The 25,023-nt window shown below is 39.7% G+C and overlaps 2 protein-coding genes and 1 pseudogene across 11 annotated transcripts in view; 1 reads left to right on the forward strand and 2 right to left on the reverse strand.

The window, feature by feature from the left end:
- SIK3 (SIK family kinase 3) overlaps positions 1–25,023 on the reverse strand; it is a 277,645-nt gene that overhangs the window by 101,525 nt on the left and 151,097 nt on the right. For all 10 annotated transcript variants that reach the window (XM_053593242.1, XM_053593241.1, XM_053593246.1 and 7 more), the window contains exons 2-3: positions 19,455–19,571; positions 16,027–16,090 (exon numbers count right to left, since the gene is read on the reverse strand). In XM_053593242.1, the coding sequence (XP_053449217.1) occupies positions 16,027–16,090; positions 19,455–19,571 (181 nt within the window). The remainder of the gene's footprint in view (positions 1–16,026; positions 16,091–19,454; positions 19,572–25,023) is intronic.
- Positions 4,792–12,383, reverse strand: LOC128587286 (E3 ubiquitin-protein ligase RNF146-like; annotated as a pseudogene).
- LOC128587287 (60S ribosomal protein L7-like) lies at positions 20,317–21,142 on the forward strand. The gene has a single exon (XM_053593268.1). It carries the CDS (start codon positions 20,333–20,335, stop codon positions 21,077–21,079), a length of 747 nt encoding a protein of 248 aa, XP_053449243.1. The 5' UTR covers positions 20,317–20,332; the 3' UTR covers positions 21,080–21,142.

The raw sequence follows: 25,023 nt of genomic DNA on the forward strand, positions 1-25,023 counted from the left end.
TCTCTACAAAAAAAAAAAAAAAAAAAAAAAAAAAAGAGAATTGCTTAAGCCCGGGAGTTGGAGGTTGCTGTGAGCTGTGTGATGCCACGGCACTCTACCGAGGGCCATAAAGTGAGACTCTGTCTCTACAAAAAAAAAAAAAAAAAAAAAAAGAATTGCTTAAGCCCAAGAGTTTGAAGTTGCTGTGAGCTGTGATGTTACAGTGCTCTACAGAGGGCAACGTAATGAAACTGTCTTAAAAAAGAAAAAAAAAAAAACAGAGGGCAACATAATGAAACTGTCTTAAAAAAGAAAAAAAGCAAAAAACAAACCTATCTTTGAGCTCTGGAAATACATACTATCTTTTATCTTCCAAAGCTGGTCACTGTGCAAGCATCCTAAAAAGAGTCTGAAACAAGAGCAGTTAGTGCTTTGCTCAAAAGACATTAATGTGAGCTACCCATGGAGAATTCTCTTCCAACAACCCAGCTTTCTGTTCAAACTACTGTCTTCTCCCTTTTTCTCTTCACAGCTTTTTTCCTCCCAACGCTACCCTTACTCAATGCCTCTACTTTTTTTTTTTTTTTTGTAGAGACAGAGTCTCACTGTACCGCCCTCGGGTAGAGTGCCGTGGCGTCACACGGCTCACAGCAACCTCTAACTCTTGGGCTTACGTGATTCTCCTGCCTCAGCCTCCCGAGTAGCTGGGACTACAGGCGCCCGCCACAACGCCCGGCTATTTTTTTGTTGCAGTTTGGCCGGGGCTGGGTTTGAACCCGCCATCCTGGGCATATGGGGCCGGCGCCCTGCTCACTGAGCACAGGCGCTGCCCTGCCTCTACTTTTTTAACATGTCTTTCACCTCTACCGTTTCATCACCACTTCCCTGCCCAAAGTCACCAATGATATCTTAGTTGCTAATTGCTGGCCTATATTTTATGTGACCTCTTTGTAGCATCTAAAGTCGTGACTGTTTTCTTCCAAAGCTCACAGCTTTGGCTTCCACAAACATTCCACTTTTGATTCTACTCCTGTATTTTGACTATTCCTTTTTGTGCAATATCTTTTGCTGGTCCTCCTTTCCCTGACTGCTCTTTAAATACTCATTTTTCGGGTGGCGCCTATGGCTCAGTCGGTAAGGTGCCGGCCCCATATACCGAGGGTGGCGGGTTCAGGCCCGGCCCCGGCCAAACTGCAACCAAAAAATAGCCGGGCGTTGTGGCAGGTGCCTGTAGTCCCAGCTACTCGGGAGGCTGAGGCAGGAGAATCGCTTAAGCCCAGGAGTTGGAGGTTGCTGTGAGCTGTGTGATGCCACAGCACTCTACCGAGGGCCATAAAGTGAGACTCTGTCTCTACAAAAAATAAAAATAAAAAAAATAAATACTCATTTTTCCCTCAAGCTCCTTCTCACTCTGCTCTACACTGTCCTTTTCTTTTCTTGAGATGAAGTCTCAGTAGCCCTCAGTAGAGTGCCATGGCATCACAGATTGCAGCAATCTCAAACTGCTCAAGGGACCCTCTGGCCTCAGCCTCCCAGGTGCCCACCACAACGCCCAGGTATTTTTTTAGAGATGGGGTCTCACTCTTGCTCAAGCTGGTCTCAAACTCCTAAGCTTAAGCAATCCACCTGCCTCAGTTTCCCAGAGTGCTGGGATTATATGTATGAGCCCCCAGGCCCTCTATACTTTCCTTGATTGACCTTATACACTTCCTGTTTTAACATGCCACCTATATGTTAATAACTACCAATGTTTTATGTTCAGCCAAACATATCCCAAACTCCAAAACCATAAACTGAATTATTTTCTATATATCTCTAGCTGAACAGCCCATAGATACCTAAAATACCATATGCTATTCTTATTCCCTTCTACACATCTCCCCTACACATTTCTACTGCTAAAGGCTCTATTTCTTCTTTAATTTCCTATCTCTAATGGTAGCACTATGATCAATCAGTGGGAAAACTGAGTTACCCAAAATAAGAGACTGGGAAACTACAGCCTATGGGCCAAACTCAGTGTACTGTCTGGGTTTTGTTTTTTTTTTGAGACTGAGTCTCACTCTGTTGCCCTCGATAGAGTGCCATGGCATCATAACTCACAGCAACCTCAAACTCTTGGGCTTAAGCAATTCTCTTGCCTCAGCCTCCCAAGTAGCTGGGACTATAGGCGCCCGCCCCAACGCCCAGCTATTTTTTTGTTGCAGTTTGTCATTGATGTTTAGCAGGCCTGGGCTGGGTTCCAACCCAACCGCCTCAGTGTATGTGGCTGGCGCTCTACCCACTGGGCTACAGGCACCACCTGTCTAGATTTTTTTAATACCACCTTTATTTAGATATAATTCATATCCTGTTAAATTTACCATTTTAAAGTATAGAATTTGGTGGTTTCTATACTAAACTAAAAGTATAGTCACAGAGTGTGCCACCTGTTTTTATAAATAAGGTTTCACTGAAACATAGTCCTAATATTTATATATTGTCTATGGCTACTTTCAAAAAGTTTGTTTTGTGGGTTTTTTTTTGCAACAGCAAAGTTAAATAGAGACAGTATGGCTTACAAAGCCCCGATTATTTACTATCTGAGCCTTTACAAAAAAAAAAAAAAAAATGTTTCCTAAACTGTATCCTAGGTTACCTAAGCTCTTTCAGACCTTGTATTCAATCTGTTATTATACTAAATTCTGTAATATTACACTTCTTTTTGTTGTTGTTTGGAATTCATTGGGGGTACAAAGAATTAGGTTACAATGATTACATTTGTTAGATAAAGTTCCTCTTGTACGTGTGTCCTGCCCCCAAGAGTGTGCCATACACCCTGACCCACCGTCCCCCACCCTCCCCTCTCCTTACTCCCTCATTCTCCTAACACCCCCCCCCCCCCCATTAGCTCATCTACTGCCTTCATATTAGAATTGAAACTGAGTACACTGGATTCTTGCTTCTCTATTCTTGTCATGCTTTACTAAGAAGAATGCATAGGGCGGCGCCTGTGGCTCAGTGAGTAGGGCGCCGGCCCCATATGCCGAGGGTGGCGGGTTCAAGCCCAGCCCCGGCCAAACTGCAACAAAAACTAGCCGGGCGTTGTGGCGGGCGCCTGTAGTCCCCGCTGCTCGGGAGGCTGAGGCAAGAGAATCACGTAAGCCCAGGAGCTGGAGGTTGCTGTGAGCTATGTGACGCCACGGCACTCTACCGAGGGCGGTACAGTGAGACTCTGTCTCTACAAAAAAAAAAAAAAAAAAAGAAGAATGTATAACACCTCCATCCAAGTTAATACAAAAGATGTAAGCTGTCGCCCTGGGTAGAGTGCTGTGGCATCACAGCTCACAGCAATCTCAAACTCCTGGGCTCAAGTGATTCTCCTGCCTCCACCTAGTCTCCATCTTTTTTAATGGCTGAATAGTATTCCATGGTATACATATACTACAGCTTGTAAATCCATTCCTGGGATGACAGGCATTTAGGTTGTTTCCACATTTTTGGTGATTGTAAATTGAGCTGCAATGAACAATCTAGTAAAAATGTCTTTATGATAAAACGATTCTTTTTCTTCTGGGCAGATGCCTAGTAGTGGGATTGTGGGGTTAAATGGATGGTCTAATTTGAGATCTTTGAGGAATCTCCATACTTCTTTCCAAAAAGGCTGTATTAGTTTGCAGCCCCACCAACAGTGTAAAATCATTCCCCATCCATGTCAGCAACTTTGGGACTTTGTGGTGTGGACTAATCTTACTGGGGTTAGGTGATATGGTATAGTGGTTCTGATTTGCATTTCTCTGATGATTAGGGACAATTACCATTTCTTCATATGTTTGTTAGCCATTCATCTGTCTTCCTTAGAGAAGATTCTATTCATGTCTCTTGCCCAGTGATAGATGGGACTTTTTTGTTGATTGAGTTCTCTATAGATCCTAGTTAGCAAGCTTTTGTCAGATTCATAACATGCAAATATCTTTTCCCATTCTGAAGGCTATTTACTTTGTTGTGTTCTTAGCTGTGCAGAAGCTTTTCAGTTTGATTAAGTCTCAATTATTTATTTTTGTTGTTGTTGCAATTGCCACTAAAGTCTTCTTCATAAAATCTTTTCCCTGGCTGGTATTTTCAAGAGTTGTTCTCACATTCTCTTCTAGGATTTTTATCATTTCATGTCTTAGGTTTAAATCTTTTATCCATCTTGAGTCAATTTTTGTAAGTGCTGAAAGGTGCAGGTCCAGTTTCAGTCTTTTACATGTGGTTATCTAGATCTCCCAGCACAATTTATTGAATAGGGATTCTTTTCCCCAGGGTATGCTTTTGTTTGGTTTCTCAAAACTCAGATGGCCATAAGAGAATGTTTTTTTTTTTTTAATTCTAGTATTTATTAAATTATAAACTGTAATCAAAAGGAAAAATGTGGATCAAAAGAAACCTCAAACTATAAGAACTAGATAGCAAAGTCTATGGGAACAGCATTGAAGTGTGTTACAAAGATTCTGAATCATGTGTTATTAGCTGTTTTCTTTACATTTCCCCCATTTCAATAACTTTACTATAAAATAATTGTTATTCATCTATTTTAAATTCTCACATTAAGCTTCCTGCTCATACTGGATACCAAAATCTCCTAAGTGCCGAATTTTAGTAATGGTTTTATACCAGTCCATGCAGAAAAATAAGACACAGTTCAAGAGTCAGATGAGGACCATTAATGCACAGATAATACACACACATTGGCCAAAAGAAGTGAAGAAATTAACAGAAAACTATGAAGTAAACAGATCTCAAGAAAACTGGATTATTACTCAGTGGCTCTCAACTATTAACACACAGTTTCCTTACATTAAATAAATTTCTCTCAACAGAGACATGTTAGACATTTTAATTACAGGTCTATCCTTCCCATATCCCTTCCCACCCCAATTCCCAAAATGCACTACTAGGGATGAGTATAACATTATGTGGGCAGAAATTTACAGATACCCCTTTCAACCTTCAGCCGTGGAGCTGAAGACTAAACTTCAGTTACTGTGCACTGTCCATCAGGCCTTCTAGATCTGACACGGACACTCACCGTCCTGCCCCCAGCTACTGATGGACCTGATCCATCAGGCACTGTCGGGAATCAGAAGTCTCTGCTGGGTCAGAGTGCTGTGCAACCACTGCAGTTACATCCTCACCATCACTGCTGGCATCTGACTTGGTCTCTTCAACGGAGGTGTCTGGTACCGGTGCCCTTCCTGAAGATGGTGATTCGTGATCTTCTTCTCCTTCCCCCCTGTGACTCCTTTCAGCTATGTTGTCTCCGCTGAGTTGTAAATGAGAAAAAGAGTCTTCCAGAGAAGTGCTTGCATCAGGGGATGGTGTTGCAGGGCTTGTTAAATGCCCATCTACTGACGTCAGAGGCCTTACAGAGGATGCTAGAGGCTGAACAGAAGCTCCGCTCTGCGCTGATAGACTGTCCGCTCCATCGGCAGAGCTCTCTCTCTTGCTAGGTTTACAGCATTAGCATCACAGTCGAGCCTGAGTCCAGCTACTCCCTTCTTTGGTATATCTATCATATCTCCCTTAATCTTCCTGCGAGGTCCATGTTCACTTCTCCTATACCGAACCATATTTTCAAGATCAGCAACATACAGAAACCCAGCAATTAACACTTCAGTGTTCTTTTTACCTTTGGAAAAGGCATCTTCCAGCTCTCTAATAGTGCGTTCATCATACTGCCACCACCCAGTTCTTCCTTCGTAATACCACGCATATTCACCATTTCCTCTACGTGCTGCCTTGAGTTCTTCTGGTGACAGCAAGGTTGGCTCATCAAGAAAAACCTCTGGAATTTCTTGTCGACAAAGGGCACACCGCTTTCCAAGCCAGGAAGCTCCTTTTACACACAGATAGCAGAAAACATGCTTAAAGGCAGACTGACTGGGTGGACACATGTTTGCAGACAAATGGCACATTCAGGGACGGTTAGAGAAGGTGTGGCATTAGAACAGGATTCATTTGCTTTCCTATTTGTAGGAAGCATGTTTACTGAGTGATCAATTTCACCACAGCCAGCCATCATCTCAATCTATATATCACAGACACCTGCACAGAAATAAAGCATCTTCTTCACCAGCAGCCAACAAGCTTGCAGCATTTTCTGTTCCACTGCTGGTTCATTCTTGTTGCTCTCCGGCCCCAGCCGCGGCTACCTCGCAGTCTTTTTCCCTTCAGCCCTGGAGCCCGCAGTGGCCAGGGACCAAGAGAATGGTTTTATCTCTAGTTTTACTATCTGGTTCCATATGTCTATGTCTCTATATCTGCTACTGATTTCTGATTCTATTTCATTACAGTTGGAGAACATAATTTGAATTATTGCTATCCTTTAAGTTTATTAAGGTTTCTTTTATGGCTTGGTATATGATCTATCCTAAAAATATTCTGTTTAGTCAAAAGTAATATATATTCAGTTGTTGCTGTGTATGGAGTGTTCAATACATGTCTTTAGATGTAGCTGGTTTATACTGTTGTTCAATTCTTCTTTTTCCTTACTGATCTTGTCTCATTGTTCTACCCACTATTGAAAGTGTTACACTGAAGTCTCCAACTATTATTGTCTATTTCTCTGCCAGTTTTTGCTTTTATCATTAAAGAATATCTCTCGTTACCCCTAGTAAGGAGAAACTCTCTTTTGTTTTCAAGACTATTTGGTCTAATATCAGGTATAGCTACTCCAGCTTTCTTGTGTTTGCTCTTTACATACTGTATCTTTTCTGTCATTTAACTTTCAATCTACTTGTATCTTTCTTTAAATGTAAAAAGAAAGCTCCAGTAGACAACATACAGTTAGGCCATGTAAAGTCTGAAAAACAATGCCTCTTCATTAGGCATTTCAACTCATTTAGATTTAACATAATCACTGATATAGCTGGATTTGCGTCTGCCATATTACTTCCCCCCTAAGTTTCATGTCTTTTTTTCCTCTACTCTATCATTACTTCCTGCTGTTGCAGCAAGTAAATATTATCTAATGTAACATTTCAAGTTCTTTAATGTGTTTTTCACTATATATTTTAAGGGTTGTGCTTTTTTGAGGTGGTTACTCTATCGCTTACCATATACTTTTTTTTTTTTTAGACATAGTCTCACTTTGTCACCCTTGATGCCATGGCATCATAGCTAACAGCAACCTCAAACTTGGGGTTTGAGTGATCCTCTTGCCTCAGCCTCCCAAGCAGCTGGGACTACAGGTGCCCACCCCAATGCCTGGCTTTTTTTTTTTTTTTAGACAGGGTCTCACTCTGGTTCAGACTGATCTCAAACTCACCAGCTTGAGCCATCAACCCTCTAGGACCTTTCAGAGTGCTAGGATTATAGGCATGAGCCACCACGCCAGGCCTACAGTATACATTTTATCTTACTCAACTGGGCTTCAAAGTTATACTAGCTTAATTCCAATGTTATATAGAAATGTTACTCCTGGCTCAGAGCCCATAGCACAGTGGTTACAGTGCCGGCCACATACACCCAAGGGTGGCGGTTTGGAACCCGGCTGGGCCAGCTAACAACAATGACAACTGCAACAAAAAGATAGCTGGACATTGTGAAGGGTGCCTGTAGTCCCAGCTACTTGAGAGGCTGAGGCAAGAGAATTGCTTAAGCCCAAGAATTTGAGGTTTCTGTGAGAATCTCTACTGAGACTCTGTCTCAAAAAAAAAAAGTTACTCCTTTATAACTCTATTTTTCCCCTCATTTGTAGTATTACCTCACAATATTACATCTATTAATATTACAAACCCAATAACATACTGCTGTAGTCATTACTCTACCATCTACACTGACTTCTTTAAGCCAATGCAGGTTTTCTTCTACATACTTTCTTTGTGTTGTTATTGGTAGATATGTTACATATATATTATATTATAGGCCTAACAACATATTATATAAGAATTATTTCATTCAACTACTTTATAAATAAGTTAAGAGAAGAAAGAAGAAAAAAATAAACATCTCTTCTTGTATAATTACATGATTACCTTGGCAGATATCACTTGCTTTTAGGCTAAAGAATGTTAGTGTTCCTTATAATTATAAGGTGGGTCTGTCAGCAAAAAATTTGCTATTTATGACGAATTTGGGTAAGCCTTTCTCATGTCTTCATCTCTGAAAGATAGTTTTGCAGGATGTATCTGGCTAATAGTTTTTTTTTTTTTCTTTGAGTGCTTCAGTTGTTTGCATTTGTTTTTTAAAAATAGGGTATCATTCTGTCACCCGGGCTGGAGTACAGTGACATGATCAACTCCCTGCAGCCTTAAACTCCTAGTTCAAGTGATCCTCCCATCTCAGCCTCCTGAACACCTGGAATATAAGCACTGCCACAATGCTCAGCTAATTTTTTTTAAAAATTTAAGAGACAGAATCTCTCACCATTGTTGCCAGGCTAATCCTGGACTTGTGGGCTCCAATGATACTCCCACCAGAGCCTTCACTGGGATTACTGGTACTAGCCACCATGCCTAGTTCTCTGAATATGTTATCCCATTGCCTTATGAGCTCCACTGTTTCTGTTGAGAAGTCAAAAGAAAGTGGTTGGGGTTTCCTTTAAGTGAGGTTCCGTTTTTCTCTTACCACTTATAGTATTTTCTCCTTGTCTTTAACTTTCACCATTCTCACCTGAGTGTCTGTGTCTCTCTCTCATTTCTTTCTTTCTTTCTTTTTTTTTTTTTTTTTTGAGGCACAGCCTCACTCTTTTGCCCAGGCTAGAGTACCATGGCATCAACCTAGCTCACAGAAACCTCAAACTCCTAGGCTCAAGTGATCCTCCTACTTCAGCTTCTTGAGTAGCTGGGACTACAGGCACCAGCCACAACACCTAGCTAATTTTTTCTCTTTTTGTAGAGATAGGGTCTCGGGGTCTTATTCTTGTTCAGGCTAGTCTCAAACTCCTGAATTCAAGGGATCCTCCCACCTCAGCCTCCCAGAGTGTTAGGATTATAGGCGTGAGCCACCGTACCCAACCTGTTTATCCTATTTGGATTGTGCTGAACTGCTTGAACATGTAGGTTATTGTTTATCAATAAATTTGTGATTTTTTTTTTTTTTGAGAGAGTTTTATTTTGTCACCCTCGGTAGAGTGCCATGATGTCACAGCTCACAGCAACCTCCAACTCTTGGGCTTAGGTGACTCTCTTGCCTCATGCCTCAGCCTTCCAAGTAGCTGGGACTATAGGTGCCCACCACAACACCCGGCTATTTTTTTGTTGTTGCAGTTTGGTCGGGGCCAGGTTCAAACCCACCACCCTCGGTATATGGGGCTGGCGTCCTACCTACTGAGCCCCAGGCACCACCCAATTTGTGATGTTTCACAGACGGTATTTTCTGCATAATTGTTTTGCTCCCTTTGTCCTTTCATCCTGATACCTCCCTTGTATGTATGCTGAAGCACCTGATTGTGTCTCACATTTCGGTTTTCTTTTCTTGATTCTTTTTTATCTCTGTTCCTCAGCTTGTATAATCTCTATGAAACAATCTTCAAATTTGCTTTTTCTTTCTTTTGCTAATTCATATCATTGGTTTAACCTCTCTAAAGAATGTTTGATTTCAGTAATCTTACTTTTTAACCCCATAATTTTCATTTGGTTCTTTTTTTTTTTCTGCAGTTTTGGCTGGGACTGGGCTTGAACCCCCTATCCCCGGTATATGGGGTCGGCACCTTACTCCTTGAGCCACAGGTGCCGCCCCATTTGGTTCTTTTTTATAACACCCCCTTGTTGGTATTCTCTTACTTGAAATCATCCTTTCCTTTACTGCTTTGAGTTCCTTTATTTCTGAGAACATGTTTATAATGGCTCTTTAGTTTTTCTAGCTTTTTTCTTTTCCCTGATAAATCTGATAGCTAGTGTCTCTGGTAGGCAGTTGGCCTGCTACTTGTCCTATACATGGTTCATACTTCCCTCTTTCTTTGCATGCCTTGTAGTTTTTTGAGCTACTGTTCTGGGTACTGGATACTGGGATACTTTACTCCCCCTACCCTTCTAGGGCTTTGTTATTTGCTTGTTAATTTTTTTAATGACTGGCTCAGTTCTTCTAGTGAAGTTTATTCCTCCATGTACACAATGTTCAGCCTCTGATGTTATTTTTCTGGGAAAAACAGCTTTGGTGTGTCTATAGTTACCCAGGGATCACAGTGGGTTTGCTAAGACTTTCTTCCTCTCTTTTATTAACTATACCCAGTTATTAAACTCCACTAATTGTTCTACTGTTTTTAACAATGCCCTAGGTCTACAAACAACACAATCAAATTCTGGTTCCTTTGAAGGAACAGTTTCCCAGATCAGTATTTTATTTTTCTTCTGACCTCTAGAAAGGTCTTCTCAGATGACATTCACTGGTTCTCTTCAATGAACTAACAGGCCTACAAATTTGCCAGGGTCATGAATCTCCTCTTAAATACCTTTTGTCATAACCTCCACTGTTCTTGAGAGTACAGTCAGGCTTGAATTTCTTCACTATCTGTTGCAAATGAAGTTTATTCTATCAGGAAGAAATTAAGAGCTATCTGTTTTATGGTCTATTTTACCTTTCAGGCAAATTCACAGGGTCAGGGCTCTGAAACTGGGTGTGGGAACAATGACAAATTTTTCTCCAAGTGACACTCCCCCTAAAGGTGAGAGTTCAGTGTAGGAAAGGAGAGAAAGTCATCAGCCTAGGGTCCTCTCAGTTCGCCTCTCCTGGCAACCACTGTCTTATGACCTAAATTAAAGCAAGAGATATTTGAATCCCAGTATTTTTCAGCATGCCACAATCAAATACCACAAGTGGGGACAAGACAAAATAAGGGAGCCCCACCTCTCAACTGTAGTCCTCTCAGAGTTAACCTCAGCAACAGGCAACAGGGGGCAGTATATGAAATACTGATGCCCTGCTCTTCTTACAAAAAGTTGCCTGTCCAAGAGCAGGGAGATGACAAATAAAAATTATAAGAGACCATTGTTTTGGAATAAGCTTCTGCACTGGGCCCAAGCAGACCCAACTAAAAATCAAAATGGAGTCACTCATGCTTAAGTTCTAAATCCAAACTGAGTTTTTATCTGACTTTCTGAGAAATTAGGAGAAAGAGATAACAACCAGTTTCCCAAACAAGCCAGTTTAAAATCTTTAATTGGCATGATAATGAAGTCTCCTCTGCATTAATACTTACATAGAAAAAAAATTATTCTATTTAAAAGTAACTAATACATTTTTTGTTCGTTGACTCAGCTGTCTTCAGTTTTTGTTTTTGTTTTTTTTTTTTTTTGTCTATAAAGCCAACCTCTTCTGTTCGGCTCATTAGAACACTTATTCTATTTTATGGAATGAAGTGTTGCCCAATTCTAGAATCCCAAATAAAGCCAACTAAAGCTGCACGCAATGATGCCAGCTGATGGTCCCAGCTACTCAGGAGCTTGAAAATCCTTTGAGTCCAGGAGTTCGTCTAGTCTGAGCAACACGGTGAGACCCCTTTTCTTAAAAAAATAAAATAAATAACATAACACATGTGCATGGTGGCTCACACCTGCAATAATAGCACTCTGGGAGGCTGAGGCAGGTGGCTTGCTTGAGTTTAGGAGTTCCAGACCAGCCTGAACAAGAATGAGATCCTGTCTCTACTAAAAACAGAAAAACCAGCCAGGCCCTGTTGTCAGCACCTGTAGTCCCAGCTACTTCGAAAGCTGAAGCAAGAGGATCTCTTGAGTCCAAGAGTTTGAGGTTGCCATGAGCTGTGACACCAGGGCAATCTACCCAGGACGAAAGAGTGAGACCCTGTCTCAGAAATCAAAAACAAAACCACAAAGAAAAAAGTAAAGCCATCATCGAACTAAACGTGTCATAATTTTGTCTTTTTATAGGAGGAAGCCCTGTGTTCTTGGCCACAGCAAGACTGGAATTTCTCCCTTTCTGAGCTAGGAAAGGGGAGTAAGAAAACAGTATTGGTTCAAAATATCATAGACTCTCTTGTTTCCTCATCTCTGTTTCCCCTTAGGACTATTTCCAGAGACTTCAAATGGCTGGGTTTTTTTCTTTTACAGTTTTTGCCAGTCAGCAGAAGTTGATCTCCCATTCGTTCTTTAACATGAAGGTAATAAGAAAGCACAGTGGCAGAGCGCCATATACACTACCTCATTTCATCTTCACAACTAGGAGGAAAATAGTATAGATCTCACCTTTTGTGGACCTTGATTCTGAGGCCCAGAATCATTTACTAATTTGACAAGTAAAGAACAAATAGGTGGCTAAGATCTGATTCAAACCTAGGTCGAATTAACTCCAAAGCATGTGCTCTTGACTAAGCCCCCTCCTTTCATATTTTACACAAGACACTTTTACAATCAGAGCTCATGAAGCAGTTCTACCCCCACGCATGATTTCTTCAGGCAACACATTACTTTAATGTTTCGCTTTCTTCTTCATCTGGATTTCTGACAATAATAATAATTAACATTAATGGCATATTTTGTGTTATATATTATATAATGTGTCGTGTATAATATATAATTGTACATTTCCTTTTAAAAATATTTATTTATTTATTTTGTTTATTTTGAGACCTGGGTAGAGTAGTGTGGTGTCATAGCTCATAACAACCTCAAACTCTTGGGCTGGAAGAATCTTCTTTCCTCGGCCTCCCCAATAAGGGGGACTAGAAGCATGCGTGACCACACCCAGCCAGTTTTTCCATTTTTAGTACAAATGGGGTCTTCCTCTTACTCAGGCTGATCTTGAACTCCTGAGCTTAAGTAATCCACCCACCTCAGCCAAGTGACACTCCCCCTGTACTCCTAGAGTGCTAGGATTACAGGTGTGAGCCACCACACCCAGCCTACATATTTCCATTTGAAAACAGCATTATCAAAAGTACTTTTCTGTTTGTTCATCCCTTAAACTCCATTCTCACAGAGTCCATAACGAGGGGATTATTGTCTCTACTCCTACTTTTAAATCTGTTTTCCTAAAGAATAAGATAGGTCTGTGTGCCTTGTGTGCTTTGGCCATTATGAACATTAAGTGGCATGGTCTTTTTTTCTCCCTAAATTGCTATTGTTTCTCCACCAATAAATGTCTTTCCATGGGATAAAATAGGTAGTTCAGGATGTTCTGCTTTTTTTGTAGGATAAAACTTGTAAAAAGGTATCTAGATAATGAAAGTTGTCCATTTGTACAATTGTGATCTGAATTATGATACTTTCACCCTAACTCACATGTCAAGCCATAGTATACACTCCCCCATAACAGGATTGTTATTTCTTTCTCTCCAAATACTCTACCATGCCTCTATTTTCTAGTTTATAAACTGCCATATAACCATGACTTCCATGAAGATTTCCTTTATCTCCAAAAGTGAATCCCACTGCCATCTGCACTACTGTTCCCACCTATACTGAGTTTTACAGTTTTTGTTCTCATGCTCAAAGTGATATGTTGATTTCCATGTCTGTTTTCTGCTAAATTTCTTCATAGAGGGGAAAACCAGTATCTTAATGGAGTTAGTATCTCCAAGTCACATGACTAACATATAATTATTATTCACACTGACAAGTATATCAAAAGTATATCATCTGGGCGGCGCCTGTGGCTCAGTGAGTAGGGCGCCGGCCCCATATGCCGAGGGTGGTGGGTTCAAACCCAGCCCCGGCCAAACTGCAACAAAAAATAGCCGGGTGTTGTGGCGGGCGCCTGTAGTCCCAGCTGCTTGGGAGGCTGAGGCAAGAGAATCGCGTAAGCCCAAGAGTTAGAGGTTGCTGTGAGCCGTGTGACGCCACGGCACTCTACCAGAGGCGGTACAGTGAGACTCTGTCTCTACAAAAAAACCAAAAAAAAAAAAAAAAAAAAAGTATATCATCTTATTCTTAGTAAAGCATCACAAGAATGGAGAAGCATGAATCCTATGTACTCAATTTTGATATGAGGACAATTAATGACAATTATGGTTATGGGTGGGGAAACAGAAAGAGGGAAGGAGGGAGGGGGGTGGGGCCTTGGTGTGTGTCACACTTTATGGGGGCAAGACATGATTGCAAGAGGGACTTTACCTAACAATTGCAATCAGTGTAACCTGGCTTATTGTACCCTCAATGAACCCCCAACAATAAAAATAAATAAATAAATAAATAAAATAAAAGTCACAAGAAAAAAAAAAAGTATATCATCTTGACATATAATGCTATTCTTCAAACTTTTTAATGCTTTAATTTCTTTGAAATTAAAGTATCCCCTCCCAAGCTATAGTCTTTTTTTTATTCCATGTCAGATAAGTAAAGGGCCAGTATCATCACAAAGTTTGAGGAGTTCACATGTGAAATTTACCAAGTGCAGAATATAAATGTCTTAACACAATAACTAAGAAAATGCTGTGAAGGCTATGTTAACCAGTTTGATGAAAATATTTCAAATTGTATATAAAACCAGCACATTGTACCCCATGATTGCATTAACGTACATAGCTATGATTTAATTTAAAAAAAAAGTAAGAAAAAACAAAGTTTAAGGAGGCCAAAGCCCAATCATCACACATATGAACTACAAAGGGATTCACACTATATTCTGATTATAAATTTCATTCCATCACCACATATGAAGACAAAGATAAAATTAAGAAATGATGACACCTCCTTTTAAAAGTACTAGCACTTACCCTAATTATATTTAGAAACAAAAAACATTCAATTGCTGGGGGAAAGTTAAGCTACACACACCAAAAACCCATGTAGCCACAACTGACCAGTCATTAATTAGAAGATTCCATTTTAAAAGTAATTCTAGGCCAGGCGCAGCGGCTCACACCTGTAATCCTAGCACTCTGGGAGGCTGATGCGAGTGGATTGCTTGAACTCAGAAGTTTGAGACCAGCCTAAGCAAGACTGAGACCCTGTCTCTATTAAAAACAGAAAAAACTAGCCAGCCATTTGTGGCAGGTACCTGTAGTCCCAGCTATGAAGGAAGCTGAGACAAAGAGGATTGCTTGAGCCCAGGAGTTTGAGTTTGCTGTGAGTTACCATGACATCATGGCACTCTACCTAGGGCAATCAAGTGAGAGTCTGTCTCAATAAAAAAAAAAGTCATTCTGTGCTTTTAAATATACTTAATTACTATGTATGTATAAATATATGAAATAAATGCAAAATTAAAAACAAACTCCCAAAATAAATAAATTAGATAAATCTAAAGTATATTAAAAAAAAAACTTTCTCTGTACAAAAGGGGAAAAAAAGAAAAGATATATTCGTTTAGATTTGAAAATTTACCCTTTAGTTTTACTAAGTGAGACCTTTTCTCAACTAAAAAAAAAGTAGAAAAATTAGCTGGGTTTGATGGTACATGCCTATAGTCCCAGCTACTCAGGAGGCTGAGGCAGGAGGCTCACTTTGGCCCAGGAGTTTGAGGTTGCAGTGAGCTATGACACCACTACACTCTAGCCCAGACAACAGAACAAGACTCTGTTTCAACAACAACAACAAAAAAAATGCCAATTTGTACCACCTCAAAAAATCAGATTTGTCCTGCTTATCTGTTGTGCTAAAACAAACGTTGTGCTAACACTAAGTGTGAGAGAAAAAAAATATCTACTGAAGGCAAAACCTCCAAAATTGTAAGAATCATCCTGTGAACACATGGTAAGGAACATAGCTCCATGTTATGTTTAAACAAAGTGTCAAGAATGTATGAGGGTGAGCCTGCTCCAAGTGCAGCGCTCACACCAGAGGCCACACACTTGGTAACCTCAGTCAGAACGTGGAAATAGGAAGGACCCTCAGTCACATGTTCTGAATGGAGGTTTGTTTTTAGAGATCTTTAATCTCGACTGTCAGCACCTGATTGAAACACATCAACTGAAACAAACAAAACTCCTTTGCTAAGGAAACAAAGATGTTGGGAGCACTTTAATAGGTTAATCAAAACAAATTAAAATTACTTTGTTGACAGAAAATGACAGGATTGAAGGACAGCATCAAGAGACAGCTGCTCCGCTGACAAAGGCACTGAACAGCTATTTTAGGTTTGCCATCGGGTGCTCAATAGCTGTTTAAAGAATGCAATAAATGTACTTACCAAATATTTCCCCTCCACTAGCATATTCTGTCACCAGATAAATCATCCGCTCTGTCTCCATAACCTGGTGCAAAGGCAGGAAAGTGACAGACAGTGACACAAATGACAGGCTGATATCACAGGAAGAGAAACTAATGAATCCTCTTTTGTCACTTGAAATATAAATAATCACTACTGCTTAAAGAAAATTTAAAACATTTTGGGAAAAACAAATATAAATGTTATTAAGAAGAAAGGGAGAAAATAGATATTCCTCCAAGTTCTTAAAAGTAGGAAAACAGTGACTACTTGAGAGGGTGCTTTTGCGGTTCCAGGAGGTCTCTGCAATCTCTCCAGCTCCACAGAAGTGAGAAGCAAAGAAGCTGCTGAGAATCAAAAAAGTTCACATTCAACACTCATTACTTGAAGCTCAAAAATGCCCCTCACAACCAAACCAAAACAAAGAAAGCCTTAAGGAAAATAATGGGAATCACTTAAGAACTGTACGGAAATCAGATATGGCTTTCTTTTTAAAATAGAAATAACTTTTCCTTCCCACTGCCTATTAATAAAAAAAAAAGGAACAAATACTTTAAAATATTCAACTTTTTAAGTAATATAAGTTATCTGTATTTTGTCGTCTTCTCTATTTTGCTACTTAAATTTTTTTTTGCTGTAGTGTGTCAGTGCTTTCTTCCTTTTTACCTTTTCCATCAACATTTTTAAGTGATGATATGCAGATACACCCTCATTATAAACATTTGAAATATCTACTATATAACCAAATGTTTTCCTCTTCTCAGTCTTCTCCATCTCACACCCCAGAGGAACATGTTAATAGCTTAATATATAATATATACTTCTACAACACTGCTGTCCAATAGAATTATGTGAGCCACATATATATCAACTTCTCTAGTTAGTCACATTTAAAAAGTAAAAAGGTAGTCCAGGCGTGGTAGCTCATGCCTGTAATCCTACCACTCTGAGAGGCTGAGATGGGTGGATTGCCTGAGCTCACAGGTTCGAGACCAGCCTGAGCAAGTGTGAGACCCCATCTCTAAAAAATAGTTGGGCCTTGTGGCAGGTGCCTATAGTCCCAGCTACCTGGGAGGCTAAGGCAAGAGAATCGCTTGAGCCCAAAAGTTTGAGGTTGCTGTGAGCTCTGATGCCACAGTACTCTACCGAGGGTGACAAAGTGAAACTCAGTTTCAAAAGAAAAAGGTGAAAATAAATCTATTTTATTTACTCCAATATGACCAAAATTTTATAATTTCAACAATCTTTAGAAATAGCGAATTGCTTTGGTTATACATTTAAATTAACTATAATTATTATATAAAACTAAAAATTCACTTCCTCAGTTACTCTGGCCACATTTAAATACTCAATAGCCACGTGTGGCTAGGGGCTACCATATTAGACAACACAGCTCTAGATGTTCACTAAACTTTACAGTTAATTTATTATTTTTATGCATTAATGCCATATAATAGCATTATGCATTATAATACATAAATCTATCTCTTCTTTTTAATGGCTTCATAGTATTCCATTGTATGAGTACATACTGATTTAATTTTCCAATCTAATAGCTGTGCTATTCTTTTTCGTTCTTCTTTTTTCTTTTACAAAATTCTCTATATACTGGTAATATTAACCTATGTATTGGTTCTGAGCCCTCTTCACATGTTGGTTTATATGACAAAAATAAATGCTTTAAATACACGTAGATGTTTAGAACACAAATGTTATGTTATATATGCCCATTGTAATTTTATTAACTGCAAATATTCTTTTATTAATAAACATTTTAGGAGTTCAAAAACTGTTGTTTTCTGCATAGTTATCTTTATTTGTTCACTCTATAAACCTGAAGAGATGGACCTAAAACTACCTTGACACCATATGATGACAATTTGGTAGACATTCACCACGGCAGCTCAGAAGCTTCCATTAATAACACCAGCGGCCAGAAAGCAAAATTAAAGCTTTAAAGAAGACAAAGTTCAAAGGCCAGGGGTAGAACTATAGAAATACTTACAGGCTAATGAAATACTGGGTGAGACAGGCAAACCTGCAGAATTTGGTTTGTTACCTACAAATTAATCAACTTCTGAAGAAAGGTCAGCCTAAGTCCTACAATTATGTAAAGATGACTTATTTTAAAAGGTGAGGTCAATAAGTTTATTCAGTCTACCAGGACAGGAAGGAAGCCGAGCTTGTGAGCTCACAGACACAGGTCTTCAGGCAATACCAGGAAGTTTTTACAAGTTTACTTCTGGGACAGAATGTAGGTGTTGTTCAACACAATTTAGTCTGATAAATTTCAACAAGTCTGCTCCTGCTAACCTAATTCATTTCATTATGTGAGCAGCTGATGCCAGGGAAAACTAAAGCTGCAGCCTTAACCACACATACTAACATCATGACATGTTTTCTTTTCCATAAACATAACAGGCTGTGAAAGCTTGCCCATTGTGCCCTGGGTGTGCGTTCTCCACTCTTACACGTGGTCCCATGTCTGGGCCAGCAACCATTTACTGCAGCCTAACAGCAGCTAATGAACTGAGTGGGTGGCCACTTCTTTCAGAACTAGGAGATGGCTGTTCTGGCAGAAAGCAGGGAGTAGAGCTGGCTCCGCGCTGAGGCAGAGCTCACGGCCACCAACGCTGCAATTTGAGAAGCACCCCAAAGCCCCACTTCTTCCAAAATGTCTTTTCCACCAGCCTACTAAGGCAAGCTCCTCCCCTAACTGGCTTGAAACTATAGTCACCAGATTTACAGTTAAGATAGGAATTATTTTGATGATGGCATGAACTGTGCACATTTCTTGGGAAGGTAAGAAAACTAAAATAGAAAGCTCTCCTATTACTTAGAATCAGTGTCTTATCAAAAGAATTAAATGCTACCTTGCAAAACAAAATCCAAGACTTTATTAGAACAGAAAAGAGGTAAGTTTTCACTGATGTAAGAAGCAATAGCAATACTTAAAACATCCTTTGCCATCACAATTCATAACATGAGCACAGGAATTTTTTAATGATGTTGTAAAAATAATGCTATATTCATCTTTAGCTTTTCACTTTGCTAAATTCTCTGTTTCTTTTGGATTTCCCATCCTGTTTTAGAATTCCCTGACCTAAATCAGTTATCTTCTGAATAATCTTTTTGTGTAATTCTTGCTAAGAATGTCATCAAGTTTTGAAGAACAAATTAAAAAGACCTACTGGGGTAAAGCAAAACATGAGGATACTAACTACTGAGTGGGGAAATAAATAGAAAGGTGGGAAGATACTAGGATGACCACAAGAACATAGAAACAAAAAAAGTCACAGATGTTAACCCACCCACATTTTCTTCAAAGGCAGCCACAGATACCACTGACCATCCTAGGTCCTTAGCAGCTGCTCACTGTACCACTACCTGGCAGAGCCTAACGATCCTACCTGGTAAAGCCTGATGATATGGGGGTGGCAAAGCATCTTCATAATTTGAACCTCTCGGAAAATCTTCTTTAAGTTTTCTTCGTCCAACTGGGTCTTATCTATGATCTTGATAGCAACCTGATAAAGGAGGAGAAAAATTCACTCTGATGCATTATGAAAAGCAGTTTCCTAAGAAAATGAAATCCACTTTAAAACATTACATTCCACAAAAATACAAGCTGATAGTAAGTATGTTATTCACAGAATGTCGATAAAAAAATTAATTTACTCTTTCCAAAAAGAAAGGAAATGAATTCCTAGCAAGTTGGTCTCAAAGGAGCAGACTCCAAAAGCTAATGGGTCTTCTGCCATTTCTGAAATTGCATATATAGTAAAATCTCACAAGAAAACACTCTGTTACTCCACAGGTGTGGTAACAGTCTAGGTCAAATCATGCTTCAGTGGTGGGAGTGGTATGCAGGGCCTCTCACTAAGACAAAAAGCTTCTATCATTAAGTATGTGTTTTATTAATAGTAAGCTTCTACCAGAATTTTAACAGGTCTTTCCACATCTCACTAGGTACTTGAATAACTCACGAGAAGTAGTAGCAGTAGTGATGTTGGTGGCAGCAGCAGGAGCTGCCAACTCCTGAACGTTTATTATATGCCAGGCATAAAACTTACTGCTTTCCAATAGTAACTCATTTAATCCTCACAACACTACATTATTGTTAACCTTGCTTTCGATGGAAACTGAGGCACATAGAGATTAAGTAATTAACCCAAGATTAGGTAATTGACAGCTAGTATGTGACAGAGCTAGGATCGAAGCCCAGGTGGCTCAGCTGTATAGTTACATTCTTAATAATAAGAATCTGGCTTTTTTTCCGGCTGGAACCATGGCGGCTGTTGAAGAGAAGAAAAAGAAGGTTCCTGTTGTGCCAGAAACGCTTAAGAAAAAGCGAAAGAATTTCGCAGAGCTGAAGATCAAGCGCCTGAGAAAGAAGTGTGCCCAAAAGATGCTTCGAAAGGCAAGGAGGAAGCTTATCTATGAAAAAGCTAAGCATTATCATAAAGAATATAGGCAGATGTACAGAACTGAGATTCGGATGGCTAGGATGGCAAGAAAAGCTGGCAACTTCTATGTACCTGCAGAACCAAAATTGGCATTTGTAATCAGGATCAGAGGTATCAATGGTGTGAGTCCAAAGGTCCGAAAAGTGTTGCAGCTTCTTCGCCTTCGCCAGATCTTCAATGGAACTTTTGTTAAGCTCAACAAGGCTTCCATTAACATGCTGAGGATTGTAGAACCATATATTGCATGGGGGTACCCAAATCTGAAGTCAGTAAATGAGCTAATCTACAAGCGTGGTTATGGCAAAATCAATAAGAAACGAATTGCGTTGACTGATAACAGTTTGATTGCACGATCTCTTGGTAAATATGGCATCATCTGCATGGAGGATCTGATTCATGAGATCTATACTGTTGGAAAACGCTTCAAAGAAGCAAATAACTTCTTGTGGCCCTTTAAGTTATCATCTCCACGGGGAGGGATGAAGAAAAAAACAACCCACTTTGTAGAAGGTGGAGATGCTGGTAATAGGGAAGATCAAATTAATAGGCTTATTAGAAGAATGAACTAAGGTATCTGCCCTGATTGTTTTTGTAATCTGGTCAGTTAATAAACAGTGACTGCTTTCAAATTGAAAAAAAAAAAAAAAAAAAAAAAAAAAAAAAAAAAAATAATAAGAATCTGAAGCTCTCTCTCCACCATATATACACTGCTTTGGCATAAAACATATCTTTCCAAAATTCCCATTTTTAAGATACCCAGCAGCACATACATTTTAAAGCAGAACTAAAGATGAAAAACTTTTCAGAATCTACTAAACCTCAACTTTCTCATTATTCTCAGTGAAATAATGAAAACATCTGTGTTGCTTTGAATTTCTCTGTATCTCAGTTTCAATTACTTAATCAGTATGTAATATTATTAATAGTCAGATGAGGGGCCTGGGTCAGGTAAACTCTAGTTTCCTCCAATTCTTAAAATTCTATCACTGAGGGAGGAGAAGGAAAGGAAACTTATATAGTACTTACTGAAGAGAAAAAGAAACACCAGGAAAGTAAAATTTCAACAGTAAAAAATGTTTAGCTCAGAGAAACAAAGACTGTACAGAGCCACACACGGTAGACTTATTCAAATGTATGAATGAATAGCATCAGAGGAATTTTATTTGGAGTTTGAAATATTAGAATGAGGATTGATGGGAGAAAGGCACAGGGAAACAAAATTTCAAACAACACTGACGCCCTGCCTAATGATGGAATATGATGAAATGAGCTGGGTGTGGGTTGAGCTACAAAGATTAACCAAACGCCACCTGAACTTCAAGGAGATCACGGTCTATGGAGAAAGAGATGTGGGAAACATAACAACATAATGTTGGAAATGTAATAAGCAGAGCCATTACCAGGTATAACAGCAGAAAAGAGGAGGGTGATGACCTTCACCTGCTGGAGAAGAGGCCGACATAGGGAAAGATGCCATAAAGAAGGCAGAATTTGACTATAGAAAAAATCGGAATAGGCAGAAAAGAAGGTAGGGAAGGTAATGAGGCGACTCACCAGCGGCTTATCTCCTGTAAGAAGTCTTGAACCGTATCAACCCTTGACCACTAACATTTCTTTCTTTTTATTTTTTTTTATTATTTTTTTATTTTAAACTTCTTTTTTTTTTTTTATTGTTGTTGTTGCTGTTTGGCCGGGGCTGGGTTTGAACCTGCCACCCTTGGCATATGGGGCCGGCGCCCTACTCACTGAACCACAGGCACCGCCCGACCACTAACATTTCTACTTTTCCTCATTATTGAGCCAGATAACATACTGGACTTTAGTAATTCAAACGACTGGTCTGGCATCTGCTCCTATTTCTCTCAGGACAGTACCAACACAAACAAAAACTACCATAGTACAAAATGTCTCTTTATAGAACAAATAGCCAGGTCTTAATAGCAATTATCAATAAAATCGTACATATGAACAGAATGTTTTCCTATACACAGCAAGTAGGCATGTGCCCGCAGCACAACGTCCAGAAGGAGATGGCTCACAAGGAATGACAGATCACCTCCTGTCTCAATGAGCCTCCTTGGTTTGCCTCAGAGGAAATATCACTTTCTGTCGATGCCATGGTGTACAAGAGGTTGGGAACCAATGCTAGGATTTGTTGACTTAACAACAGGGGGCATCACCTGTTTAAGGATTATGCCTAAAATCCTCCTCCTCTCCCAACACCGTACTAATTGATGAGACGTACAAAGTAACTGGGGGGGAAAGGAACGGCCTTAAAAGCAACTGAACAAATTTTTGCACTTTCTCACCACCAAGAGAGTGCTAGGTCACACTGCTGACTGGGGCAGTGAGACAGCGGGGCCTCCCTGATTCACAGTGTACTCAATCTGAATTCCATCCATACTCTGCAGCAATTGGACTTTCATAAAGGTAAAGAGAAAACCAAACTAATCATCTATGAGAAAAAAGTGGGCTCTTAAGATTTTATAACATGGGATAGGAGTGGTGGCTCGCGCCTGTAATCTCAGGACTCTGGGAAGCAGAGGTGGGCGGATTGCTTGAGTTCAAGACCAGCCTGAGCAAGAGTGAGACCCCCATCTCTAAAAATAGCTGGGCATCGTGGCGGGTGCCTGTAATCCCAGCTACTTGGGAGGCTGAGGCAAGAGAAATCGCTTGAGCCCAGGAGTCTGAAGTTGCTGTGAGCTGTGATGCTATTACACCCTATTCAGGGTGACAAAGTGAGACTCTGTCTCAAAACAAAACGAACAACAAAAAAAGATCTCATAACATATACCATGTACCTAATCAATATTTTAATTTGATAAAGATAAAGGTATAGTACGGATATAGTTTTACATTTTGTAACAAATCCATCTGGCTTCACAGGAAGAGGATATGGCCCTACCTACTGAAATGGATTCTTAGTATTTTACGGAAGCGTTTTCCCTTCATAGTCATACACGATCCTGACTACAGTTTACTTCTGTGGCATATTTCCTAACAGTTTTATTTTGTAAGTAAGGAACATGAGACCAGAGAGGTGCAAGTCAGTGGCATAACTCACACAGTCTCCAACTTACAATGGTTCCATTTATGATTTTTTGACTTTAAGATGGTATGAAAGCAATACACATTCAGTAGAAACTATATTTCAAATTTTGAATTTTGACCTTTTCCTGGGCTAGCAATATGCAGTATAATCCTCTGTCACAATGCTGAGTGGCAGCAGCAAGCCGTGACTCTCAGCAGCCACACAATCAAAACAACTGCATTGTATTAAATGCATTTTTGGCTTACCACATTCTCAACCTATCATGGTTTTATTGGGACATAATCCCAAGTCAAGGAGCATCTGTACTAGAAGTAATACCTTCTGTTGACTATAGTTAATAAAAATTTATTGTGTGTTTTGTGGCTGGGGACGGTGGCTCACAACTGTAATCCTAACATTCTGGGAGGCTGAGGCAGGTGGATTGCCTGAGCTTAAAAGTTCAGGACCAACCTGAGCAAGAGCGAGATCTTCGTCTCTACTAAAAATAGAAAAACTAGCCAGGCATGGTGGCGGATGCCTATACTCCTGGGAGGCTGCGCCAAGAGGTTTGCTTGACTCTAAGACTTTGGGGTTGCTGTGAGCTATGATGTCATAGCACTCTACCCAGAGCAAAAGAGTGAAACTCTGTCTTGAAAATAAATAAATAAATAAATAAATTATTGTATACCTCAAAATAGCTATAAGATCAGAAATGTTTCCAGTACAAGAAAGGATGTTTGCATTGATGAATATCCTAATTACCCTGATTTGATAATTATACACTGTATGCATGCATTAAAATATCACCCCCACACACAGACACACAATTATTGTAAGTAAATAAAAAATAAATACATACATTTTTTAAAGGAAATGTATTCTTTTTTTTTTTTTGCAGTTTATGGCGGGAGCTGCATTTGAACCCGCCACCCCTGGCATATGGGGCCGGTGCCCCACTCTGTTGAGCCCAGGCGCTGCCCAAAAGAAATGTGTATTCTTATCTTTTCAGGGAAAATTATATTAAGTATAATCTGTTCTTAGAAGGTGAGTACAGACAGACTTTTAAAGATTAAAACATCACACTCCTGACTACTCTTTGGTGAAATTTGAGATTGCACAAGACACTGAAAAGTGAAGCTCTAAAGCCTACCAGCGGAACACAGTGTCAAAAGCAAGAACTCTGGAGTCAGCTACTTGGATTCAAAAATCTTAGAATTATCCCTTAACATATAATCTTGAGCAAGTTACTTAATTTTTCTGTGGCTCCTTCTCTATAAAATATGGGGAACAACAGGACCTACTTTAAAGTGCTGTGGGGTTTAAGGTAACACATACACAGCCTGCTCAGCGCAAGGCCTGGCACGTACGTTCACTGCAGGTACTGCTGTTATTTTTCTTTGTCTGGAATCAAGCCTTAAACTTTAGGTAGTCCTTGGCAAGGATTAGATTTGCTTCACTAAGCAACACGATCCTGGATCTGAA

The sequence above is a fragment of the Nycticebus coucang genome, chromosome 6 (genome assembly GCF_027406575.1).
Source record: "Nycticebus coucang isolate mNycCou1 chromosome 6, mNycCou1.pri, whole genome shotgun sequence".
NCBI classification, from domain to species: Eukaryota; Metazoa; Chordata; class Mammalia; order Primates; family Lorisidae; genus Nycticebus; species Nycticebus coucang.

Coding starts and splice junctions, on each gene's coding strand:
- LOC128587287 (XM_053593268.1), top strand. CDS start 20,333: ATGGCGGCTGTTGAAGAGAAGAAAAAGAAGGTTCCTGTTGTGCCAGAA.